This window comes from Tympanuchus pallidicinctus, unplaced genomic scaffold (genome assembly GCF_026119805.1).
Source record: "Tympanuchus pallidicinctus isolate F22 unplaced genomic scaffold, pur_lepc_1.0 scaffold25, whole genome shotgun sequence".
Lineage (NCBI taxonomy): Eukaryota > Metazoa > Chordata > Aves > Galliformes > Phasianidae > Tympanuchus > Tympanuchus pallidicinctus.
In genome coordinates this window covers 6,791,799-6,804,078 of record NW_026294742.1, presented here as the reverse complement: position 1 = coordinate 6,804,078, position 12,280 = coordinate 6,791,799, and the positions used below count along the sequence as shown (strand labels likewise).

Here is a 12,280-nt window from a genome sequence, read left to right as displayed (position 1 = left end):
ATGAGACACAAGAGACAGCAGAGGAAAGGGATGCAATGAGAGGTGGTTTTTACAACCAAGCAGCGCTTTTTGGAGCAGTTATCAGAGAACTCACAGGAGGAGAAATAGCAGATCCTTTGCAGCTGTGCGCAGACGTGGTGCAAAAAAAGACATCAGTTGGAAATAGTTGAAAATAATTTTTGGAAATTAATATTTTCAAAAGATTTTATGATGGCAGTGCTTGATTTTCAAAGTAGGTGCTGGGTAAGACCAGTGGTATTTGTGAAGGAGAAAGTAAAAGCAGCAGTAAAAAGGAGTGAGTATATTCCCTGCAATGGAGACTTTAGAAGTTCGCTCTGTCTTCTCTTCCTAAAACTCAGCAAAGTGAAACAGCAAAGCTAACAAGGCTGCATGTGTGAAAATTTGTCTTTTGTAAAAGAACAAATCCTCTCTGGATGAAAGAAAAAGAACAAAATAGCTGGAAAATTAAACAAAAAAACGCAAGACCGGATAAAAAAGGCATCAGTAAGCATCTTGCAGAAATAATACATATCACTAATAAAAGGTGTCAGAGGGAAGATGCATGCCAGAAAGAATATTGAAGCAAGGGATTATGGAGGGATAAAAGGATCACTTGTGGAAGAATTGGTCAGAGTAGAAAAAAAGTTATTGATTTACAAGAGTGTTCATGAAGTTAATTAGGAAGATTCCCACAGCAGTGTCTTTATTTTCATGGGAATGAAAATAAACCTAGGGAATGCCTCCAGGCAGTCCTGAGAGCAAAAATGCCAAAGAGATTCTTCTGTTTGGACAGAACTGCAGCTTTTCAGCAAGATATAATCAGATACAGCAGTGCATATTGTCTTGCAGCAGCAGTACTATGTATCAGTGTCACTACTACCACTCAGCGTATGGTCAGACTGGTGCAAATTCCATGTTTGCAGAGATAAAGCAAGAAATGCATAGGAATTTTACAAGGTTATTTTTCTTACAGTGTTTTGGTCAAGCACATTCTATTAACGACCTAGGAAGAAAAAAGTAGTACTGAGTTACAGGAGCAAAAGTTTCGTTGCAGGAATGCCAGATCATCCCTAACTGATACATGCCATTAAGTCTCCTGGGATGTTTTGCTATTCTTTTTGGTTCCCTGAGGGTTCATGGCTTTGAGTCTCAGCTGTCTCACATTACTGCAGCCCCACTGAAATGACAAGCAGTTCCTAGCAGGCATATCTCTGTAGGCAGCTACACACTTGACTTGCTGCCACACAAGCCAATGCTCCCCATAAATAGGGCAGCAGCCAGGCACAGCCCATCAACCAGCTGAGCACGGATGTGCCACATACACACACAGACAGGATAAGGTCACTTTTGGATCTTGAAATCGTTTAGAGAAAGCACTACAGTCAATCAGAGAGCATCAGCAAGAGATATAGCAGTTAGAAACAAAACAAATTTGCTATAGTAAATGAACAGAAAGTGTTGGTAGGATTGATAAACAAAGAGCACACACCATATGTTTTCCAGGTGGTGGTTTTGATCACACCTTCAGTAATATTTTAGTCAACAGGAGCTGAGAACTTATTTACCACATACAATTCATGAGATTTTTCACAGCTTCCTTTGTGATTCTGTAATTGAATTTGTCTGGATTGCTAAATAGAATGAATTGCCTGATTGTCTTCACCACTCAAAGCATGTCGTGTATTTTGGAGCATGCCAGGCTGCAAAACAAACCTGGGTGTGGGTTGGGATCCCACCAGAAATTCGAGGACTGCTCCATCACAGCTTAAAAAAAAGAGCAAACAGAGCTACTGCTCTTTCTCTCCGTTTGCAGGACGTGAAGTGTTGTAATAAGGCCTGATGCTGCCTTTAAGTTGCAAGGTGCAAACATTTCTGCAGACTGTTTGCTAGAAAGATTATCTCCAAGAGGAGATCAGTGGACACACAGAAATGATTCTATTGACTCTGCTATTAATATCTCAGTCCTAGAAGAGTCACCTGGCTGTGAAGAGCCAATCTCTGAGAAGAAATCTGCATCCAGCTTCATGCCAAGGTGACATGAGGAAGATTGATCTCCCTGGACTGAAGAGCAGCCTTTACCAGTTGGATTCACAGGCAATGTCTTATTTGCGTGGACAAATCCTGCCTATGTTATTCACACTGGAAGCTTACTTGCACGAGCAAAACAAACAGGATTCACTGATCGAAGACAGAAGGATTATTTGCTTTATGACTCATGCTCAAGGTCTGCCAACTTTGAAAGAAATGGGAGTGTATATAAATCTTTCAGTTTGAGTAAAAGCACAGCCTCCCCCTGGAGCTTCAGATACTTAACACCTCCTTTTATAGCCAGCTGTGCTTAACACTCAGCTCTACTTAGAAGCACAATATGAGATGCATGCAACATGTACAAACACTGGGAGGTATTCCGAAATTTCAAGAATACACATCGGATGACTTTCCTGCCTGCTTCATTTTTAGGCTAACTGCCAGGTCATTTAATGCACTCAAATTGCGACAATTCTCAGCAGAAACAACCAGTACAATAATTTTTGGGAGAGGATGATATTCTGATGGAATTACGTATTTCTAGACTCACAGAATACGTCCCTGAAAGCAGTTCGTTTTCTAGTGCTTATAAAAAAGCTTTTTAGTTTTTTTGTTTGATTCTTTTTGGGAGGACTTTGACATTAGAGAATTGAAAGTTAAAAAATTAAATAATTTCTGTATAAATGTAACAATATTTCACATTTTTCTTTTTTTTCCTTATAAATAAGCCTTGCAAAAATCAGATTTGCTTGAAATAATGGCTTATTCGAGAGTATGCATTTATTGTAGGTAGCTGGACAGATCATCATCTTCTGCAGTTTCATCTCAGCTTGACTGAAAAAGCACTGATTTAACCCAATAGTCAATCTGCTCCAATAAAACCACTGGCATCCATCGGCTCTGTCAGTTTCCACCTTTCTTCCAGTTCTGAGTCTCCACTGCTCCTTTCTACATGGGGGAATTTACATTGTAAATGACTGCCTTGATCTTCCTTCAGAGCCTAAATCAACACATCAAGAAAGGAGTTCAATAGGGCAGCATATCCACCCAGATTGGTAACCCAGAACATCTCCCAATATTAAAGACCTATTGATCAGTCAGCAGAAGTGCTGCCAAATGTCAGCAGTGAGATTCTATCACACCTCCAGGCTTCCATTTTAACCTCAATAATACTGCTGTGAATGGTGCATTAGTGATTGTGGGCAGCAAGCAGCAGGTGAGAGGCTCTGCATTTATATTTTAATTATCTCATGCTAAGAGTTTCTTCAGAGGTAGGTGATCTAGCCCTTAATTACTATTTCTTCACCTACGTTATTAAAATCTTACTTGTGCCCTTCAGTTTCAAGGACTTTTTGTTCCTCTTGAAAACTGCATTGTTAAGACTGTGCATAATTACCTGATTCAAAATAATTCCAAGGGATAATTCTATATAGTTGTGGAGCACTGATGGTAACTACAGAACCTCAGCAATACAAACTATGAAGTTGTGGAAAATATTATTTTAAGATGCACACAAAAGAAGACCTCTGGAGCTTGTTTGATCTCATACATTTTTCCTAATTTATGGACTTCTTAAACACATCTCCAGTGAATGCATACTTTTCTAGAAATAAATTCTCAAAATGTCATGTTCTGTGAAAAAAAAAGCTTCTGCTGTATTCTGTCCACATTGATTATGTTAATAAGAATAAATATTTTTGAATACATACATACATTTGATTTTCATTTACAGCAAAGTGCATCATAATCTTGAGATATTTGTTATTTCTAGAAATGGCAATATATTAAAAGAATGTGAAAGTAAACTACTGGGTCAGCTTATCTTCAGAGGTACCTGATTAATATACATACGTGTGTTTTGCACAGAAGCTTCTCACTGGGCAGCAAAACTGGAAAACATTCCTGAAAATGCAATAAACTGGTGAATGTTTTCTAGTGATTTTCCTTTCTTGATTTATTCACATCCGTTTGTCAGCCTGGGGAGATGGAGGCCAACCATCACGAGACTATTCAGCATTCCATCTCGTTTGCTCCTGGAGGATTCATGTACCTGCCAGTGCCAGTCTAGACTACGCTGGCAGCTCTATGAACAAAAGGAGGGATTCTGGTAGATTTGCATTTCTTCAGCAAGACTCTTATCAGAGCTGACAGGCATGCGATACTGAGACTGCTCATGCTCTGCACAAGGAGACAGTCCTCTACTGAGAAGAAGAAGGCACGTTAATGAGATATTAATGTTGTTAACAATTTGGGTTGAACCCACGTGGTTTCACACCAAAGTAACCCTCAGCTGTCTCAGAAAACTCAGTGAGACTTCTTCTAGGACAGAGAGGAAATAAAAACAACTCTCTTTTAAACTGTTGTGTTCTTCCAATTCTGATTCATAAGGGGAAAAAAAAGGACGCTGTAAGATTTTGCCTAATTTTATTGCCTCAAAGGTCCATGGTTTGGGTATTTTTCCACTTGTTATACTTGCTACACTGTTTCAAAGGTAACAGCTTGAGATCATGCTTCTTGTCAGATTTAGATTAGCAATCATGTAGCTTTAAGTCATGAAATGGATGCTTTAACACTTGAATAGTTTTCTAAATTAAAAATAATGGATTTCTGGCTGGCATTCTACCCTAGTTTACTCACAATGTATGCTTTATTACCCCGGTGTCATTGATCGTGATTGTAGCTGCACAATAGTTGTAAGTCAGAAAACAGCTTAAAGTTGATGACTGAACCACTGAAAATGAGTTTTCTCATGACTGATTTATTTTATAAAGGGAGACAATGCTATTTATGAGATGTAAATGACTTAGAGAAATAATGCAAATGACATTGGACATTTACAAACTCATTATGATAATGCAAATGTTGAATAACTTGTCAGAGAGTTCTGCAAGTTCCACCGTTGTTTGGCATGGTAATTGACTTCATAACAATTTCTTTATTATTTCTCCCCTCCTTTTTAATGAAATTCATCATACAGAGATGGAGTACTCAACCATTAAGTTGAAATGCAATTTTAATTACTTTGCAGAAAACCAAAAGTGCTTAATTTATACCTTTTATCACTGGAACAGAGCTAGATGTTCTGGATTCTCAATCAATTACACCAAATTCTAGAGCTCTGCTTCTAAAAATACACTGAGCAGTTAAAAAGACTTACCTTTCTTACAGGAGCTGAGTCTTCATTTTTGGAATAAAATAATTTAAGTTTTATTCCTGCTTCCAACTAAAGATTCTAAGCAATCATAGAGTACAGTATAAAAATTCCCAGTAAGGAGAGCACTGATGCAATATGCAGTATTCAGTTCCAAAAACTTATCAGCTGCAGAATGCGTACTGATATGGATCTGTGTGTTGCAAACACATACAGACAGATTCTACACTTTCTGTTTCCTCCCCCCAAGAGTGAAAGCCACTGCTTGATCAAATGTGTGAAATACACACTGAAAGAACACTGAACACATCTGACCCACGAAAAATGCCATGGAAGTAAGTTACCTTAAATTCAGTTTCAATGTTGGCTAGTCTGGCCAATTCATTGCTTAATTCTAAAGCAGTAAGGACGGGGTCTTCGCTGGAAAGAGACAAGTAAGCAGCACTGGCTAATCCTTTGTAGGCATTCATTCTCGATCGAGAGTGACTAAAGGAGTCTTTCCTCTGCTTCTCAATACATTCATTGCACTTGCAAAAATAGTCATGTGGCCTTTCAATCCGTGCACCTTTTAGAAGTAAGATGTGAACAATTTCGTACTCCTGGCAGTGGGCTGCAAGTATGATAGGGGTAATGTCATGGGAAAACCTAGTTCCATCTTCATCGTAGGCGTAAAAATCGTCATCTCTCAGTTCCTGCTCAAGGGGACTGAGTGTGAGACGCTGCCCTTGTGCAAAGGCGGGGTGGTTCAATATTGCTTCCACTATGCGCACGTATCCTTTGCTGATGGCTAACAACAGCGCATCCCCAACTCGAGCTAGATTCTCCTTTTTGAGGAGGAGCTCCGTCACTTCCAAATGCTCATTCCCTACAGCTAACTGTAGGGCATTCTGTCCCATGTAATCAACGCAATTAAAGTTCAAGGTTTTGGACTCCTCCAGCATTTTTCGCACGACTGGAATGTTGCCATATTCTGCAGAATCAAGAAAGCGTTCCTCCTCTGCAGTCAGGCTGGTGCCCTTCTCATTGAACATGTAGGCTGGGCCCCGGATGGCCTGCCTGCGGCCCTTCTCCCGAAGGGTTGTGTGCCTTCGATGCATGTTTTTATAATTGCTGTTTCTCAACCTGGGGAAAAAAAAAAGAAAAACAAAACAGCGCAAAGGAACGTAAGTCATGCTTTTGAAGATTCATAACTCCAAGTAACTTGAAGTAAAGTTGGAAATGCATTGTTATGATCTGATCTTGCTGGCTCTGTATGCTCTGAGCCAGGCATTTAAAATAATTTAGGATACCTATGGAATAAAGAATATTTTCTTCTGGATAACAGGCAAGTTTTTTCCTGATCTACAACACACTGGATTTCAACAATAATGCCAAGAACATTCTTAGTTTGAGAACTTAAAACAGTGCAAATACATTATTTTTTCTTGTTTTTTTAGGAACTGTATCCATAACAAAGTATTTCTCTTAATTACTCTTACTGAGGTAAACTAAAGAAGGTCAGCACATCAATAGCTCTTGTACCAGACCAATAAACTATATTCTATAAACTTAAAAAATATGCATCTAGTTTTGAACACATCATAACATATAATAACAGGAATAAATATATTGCATTCTGCTAAGTTTCAGCTGGCACAAACAAACCACCTTTTCATTCACTGCTTGTTTCCATGCTACATAATACCATTTTTCTCTTTCCTGATCTAGAGTAGTTTAATGAATGACCGTCTAATTTTCATGTTGAAATACAGTTGGCAGCTACTCTAAATACAAGTACTCAAATCCAGAGACCAGTATTGTAAAACACAGGTATAATCCCTCATTTCAGGATCACTCCTGAGAAAGAAGCTTACTGAGAGCTGCTGTTGAAAAACAACGATGCAGATATTTGACCACCAACAGAAGACAAAGGAAGGAACAGATGAGAAGGGGCATTAGTTTCCCCACTGATTACGTGGCTGAAATGCCTTCGCTTGGAGATGGTTGGATGAAGCCAAACTATTCTATGCCATCTTCTCTGGAACCTCCAAAGAAAATTATGCTGTGTGTAACTGGGCTCAGAGAGGAAGTAGCACCCCCTTGTATAAAACCAGCAGAAATCCTAAATCTCCCCGTGCTTCTGAAGCATTCACAATTTGCATTCAGTACCATCTTACTGTAGCCCTTTTTACATTTTGCTGCAATAGCATTTCAACAAAATCACGGTCCCTCTGTTAGGTTCCAAGCACGTGAAGTTAATTTCCACCTTCAAAGAATGCAAAGCATGACTAAGAAGGTAAAAACAAAACCACTTTCACAAATGCCATTTGCACTCAATCCAATTGCAAGTCCTAATTCACTTGGGTAAAATTTTCAGGAGCATGTAAGCTGCAGCAGGCAGATGTAAGAAATAAGCAGGTGTTAACGCTCAGTGGGTGGCAAAGGTTCATCTTTCCACACCCCATCTGTTCTCCAAGTCAGTTTTGACCTTCACTCAATGAAAAGTTCATGTGTTGCTCTGAAAAATTACTAATGGAGTTTGAAAGTACTGTCATGAGTGACAAAAGGGAAAGGAGCCAGGAGACACGTTGCCTTCAGTATTATGTTCTTCAGGAGGAGAAAAAAATAAGGGAAGTAAGACAAAAAATAGAACAGTGGAGAATAAAATTGTAATAGCTGCTTCATGCAAGAGGAATTCCACTGGCTTCTTCTGATCATCAAAAAGCATTTATTTTTACGTTCTAAAAATGTTATATGGCAAATAAATTACTGGCAAACATACATTTGTTGTTATTTTTAATGGTTAGTACTGGAAATCCCAGAAATTTGGAGTAATTCTAGCAGTGAGGAATGTATTAGATATTCTGCTCAGTGTCCAACTACGTTCTTAATATACACATATACCTACACACACATACAAATGTTTATATAGCTTTTTTTCTCCTGACAGGTGAGGCAGAAAAACACCCACAAAACTACAATAATACTATCACTGGACAACTGGAAGTTTGGCCTGAAAAAGGAGGTTAGAGTTTAGCCTAGAGCTAATTCACACCAGTCTGTTGTATACATAATAACATGCCAAAAAAAGGACCTTCATTTCATTTCCTTCAATTCAGAGACTATACTGGTTTCATACAGTGTCTAGCAAAAGAAATTATATAGAAAAAGAGGAAACAGAAAAGAATACAAGCTTAATAATAATAATAATAATAATAATAATAATAATATACAACCTTGTGCTTATAATACATGTTCAACAGGGTTGTCCCTGCAGCACAGAGTTAATCTCCACTGCCTAGAGGAAGGGGAAAAGGCACCATAATTCAGAGGGCTTCACCTCAGATGAATTATGACCTCTAGTCATAGGGCATGAGCATGGAAGATCAATATCTCTGCCACTGCACTTTATAGAGAGCAGGAGATGAATAAAAAATTATACTTTTAACTTTGAACGATTTCATGAGGAACGCTCAGCTATCAACTCCTGTTCTGAAAAGAAAGTTGTAATTATGTTTGACACGATCACTGAATCGTGATAGAGAAGTGGCAGTGTGAAGAGTAATTTATGCATCATCAAAGAATCTTGGAAACCCAACCCTTCTATAAAGTCATGACTGTACTCAGCACATTTTTCTGTTCTGCTTTTCAGTCATGTGCAGGCAGTTTCAGGGCTAATCATATTTACTGTGTGTGTAATGTCTTCCTAATAAAAAAAAAAAACAAACAACTAAAAAGCAATTGTAAATTGATTGCATTTATCTTCCCATTTCTGTATAAAGGGGGTTCGTATTGAAATGTCTCTGTATGTCAATTTTACTGAGAGAGTTAGTGATCAAGCTCATCAAGCACTGCAATTAAATATTGTATTTTTCTAGGAAAGAATGCCAGTGTATGCAGTGTTTTGGAGATAAAGTGTTCTGGGAAAAAGAAATGGGCCCATGTACTGCTTGCAGCAATGTACATCCAGCTTTATACAGCTGAGGGAGCCATAAGATGTCTGGACTCCTGTGGTGAGAGCAGAAGAAAAAACATTTCTGTAGTGATGTAGCTTTTGACAAATCATCTTCTGGGAATATCCCAGCTCCTAATTGAAATGGCTTAGTGTAGGTCCTTGCAGCTTGCAGTGAAGTTACTAGGAGCTGAGACACTCAGTGCCTCACATGGGAACATGGCATAACATGGCTTGTTCTTAGTGAGGTGTCAGTGAAAACACTGTTGAAGATGAAGATCTTTCTTTCACAACCAAATTTCCGTACCTGGTTAAGTGCCAGATGTGTGGGACAAGGGAAAGAGAGAATAAACTGGGCTGCTTCATTTTGAGCATATCCTAGCAAAGGGGTTGTCTCCTTGACCCTCCCTTTCACAATGCTCCCATTTACACCATGCACGGTCATCTGCCAACCCTTTGGTCCCATACAGCATGTTCCTGTATAGTGAAAGCAACTGTGAAACAGCCAGACTACCACCTAGAGCTCAGGGTTGGAGAAAATTTTCAAAGGTACTTTGAAAGAGAACTTTGAAAGCACATGGGACAGGTTGAATGGTATCTACTTGAGTAGATACACTTGAAGCTTGAATAGGTGTTGAAATCAATGGGTATTTGTGTTTGAGGTAAGTCTGGAAATCTCAGGTGATGTCAGCTTTTATCTGACTAAAACCCTAAATGTTGAGCAGGGCATTTAGAAAAGCAGCTTTAGGAACTTAATGACTGGCTATTCTTTGGATTTCCTTTTGGTGGAGAGAAGCTGCAGGAGTCTCCCTTGTACTCTTTCAGCTGCTCTCTTTGTCCTGAAACTTCAACAGAAATCTAGGATAAGTAACCATTACTATGAACCACACTGAGTAAAACAACCATGAGGGTAGGCATTGATAAGACATTGACATCACCAGGGTGAAAAGGAACTTTAAGTTTCTGAAAACCATTTTAAAAACATAATTTTTTAGTTCCTGAGGAGACTCAGAAACTACCGGTTTACTTCTTGTTTCTTATTTACTTCTTATTTTAGTTTCTACTTACACCAATGTTTTTAAAAAATAATCAGGGCACAAAAAGGCTGCAGAATCCCTGAGGCCTCTTTGAAATGGTCACGGATTTTAGGCATCAAATGGACCATTTTTGTGTACTGACCACTCCTTCCACACACACATACAAAACCAAATTGTTTAGAGACGTGCTAGGAACATGAACAAAAATTAAGGTTATTAAGGATTATGACAAGAAACAAATAGATATACAGAAATTAATCAATTTTAAAGAGTATATTAAATTGCTCTGAGCAAAAATAAGTGTTATACCTTCATGATAAAAAAATGATAGCATGTTTTGAAGCTGACTCCAACTTCAGGGGACAACCACAGACTCAAACTTCAAATATTCTAATATATGCAACAGGCTACATTGGAGTTTCAAATGCTGCATAGGTGTTTATTACCAGATCTCTCTCAGATCCTCTTTTTTTTCCCAATATCTTAAATAACTCTATAAATCTAACCTTAAATTGGAACATTATCCTTTAGATCAAAAGTTTTAGATGCCATTTTTCATGTACTGCTGATTTACTGTGCATATTGAATATCATTTGGTATGGCTGGTTTTCATTAACAGCAGATAATGCTTAAACTTTCTACCCTTCGAAATGCAAAAAAAGCCCTTTTTTTTAATTTAGTCTTGAGATAGCTAGACTATGACAGCACTGTTAGCAATGTGGTTCCTGTCCTATATGAAATATCCAGGAGTAATTAATGGAATATTTCAACTCTATTCATGCAGTGGTGGTGGGGGAGGAAGGTGGTACATGACCAATAAGTATTGGAGCAATTCATTCATTTGCAGAATAGTCCTTCAAAGCAGTTGCAGAAGTAAATGTCCCCTCCTCCACCATTCCCACTGCTCGTAGATAAAGGAAAATGATATTTCAAGGTCAATCTCTGAAAAGAGGCCTTGATGATATACAGGTGCAAACAGCAAATCCACACTTTCTGAAATCTCTGTAAGAAATGGCATGGTAAGATGCATTCGGTCATACAAACCAGGTCTTACATGTCATACATGTCATTAAAGGATGTTGATGAATTATACATACCAACTTCCATAATCTTGTTATCATAAAGCATAAGGTCTCAGGCCAGTATCCCAAAAACACTGAGAGAGCACTGAATCTTTATTGGCACCTAAACTCTGATATCCTCCCTGAACTCCTCCCTGGTTTAAGGCAGGTAGCTCTGCCCTGGGGTTTGAGAAAAAGGAAATGGAATATGACTTTTACCAGATATCTCCCCCCCCCCCCCCCCCCCCCCCCCCACACACACAAAGAAAATAAATAGATAAAAATTCACTGCTTCTTCGCTGTTTCCCCTTCCCATAATTTAAGAATCAGCATGTTCTTTCCCATTCCATAGAATACTCATCAACACGAGTCTTTAATGCTAGAAGAGGCTGTGAAATAATCATCTTGTTCTTATATTCAATTTATTCTTGCTTTATAACATATTTTCAGGGTTATTTTCCCCATTCCTTATTGCTCCTTCATAGATAGTATTAAAAACATCTGATTATTGCAAAGCTGTTACAGAATGCTTGTGAGATATATCAAAATCAGCTCTACTCTGACATTGTCTCCAACTGTTCATTCATTAACACGTTTGGCCACCAGATGAACTGCCATGAAGGGAATCTGTTATTGTAAATAAAGAAATACACCTAGCTTGTTGAATTAGGACTAATTCATCCTCTCTGTTGAAGCACTGCAAAAGTGAAGCTGAGATCACACCCAGAACACAACAGAGGAATACCTTCTCATTCATAAATTTTTACTACTGACGACAATAATGAAATTTTTTTTCTAATTGGGCAAGCAGGGGGCAGTGTAATGCTGGATTTGATCAAACAGTTCTATTCAAAAAAAAAAAAAAAAAAAGAAAGAAAGAAAGAAAAAGAAAAAGAAAAAGAAAAACATCTGAAAAGAACTGAAAATCTCATTTCTGAGTGTATTTTGTTTTTCCCAGTTGCTGCACCCTTTCCTCTTGCTCACTCGGTATTTGTCACAAGATAAGAAAAAACACGAAAAGTCTCCTGACGCTCAGACCCAGCAAGCTGAAACAGACATGATACCATGTTGA

At 38.3% G+C, this 12,280-nt stretch overlaps 1 protein-coding gene across 2 annotated transcripts in view; it reads right to left on the bottom strand.

The window, feature by feature from the left end:
* Positions 1-6,293, bottom strand: part of TRPC7 (transient receptor potential cation channel subfamily C member 7) — a 56,409-nt gene extending 50,116 nt beyond the window's left edge. For both annotated transcript variants that reach the window (XM_052689604.1, XM_052689605.1), the window contains exon 1: positions 5,524-6,293. In XM_052689604.1, the coding sequence (XP_052545564.1) occupies positions 5,524-6,276 (753 nt within the window). In that variant the 5' untranslated portion in view covers positions 6,277-6,293. The remainder of the gene's footprint in view (positions 1-5,523) is intronic.
* Positions 6,294-12,280: the final 5,987 nt, after the last annotated feature.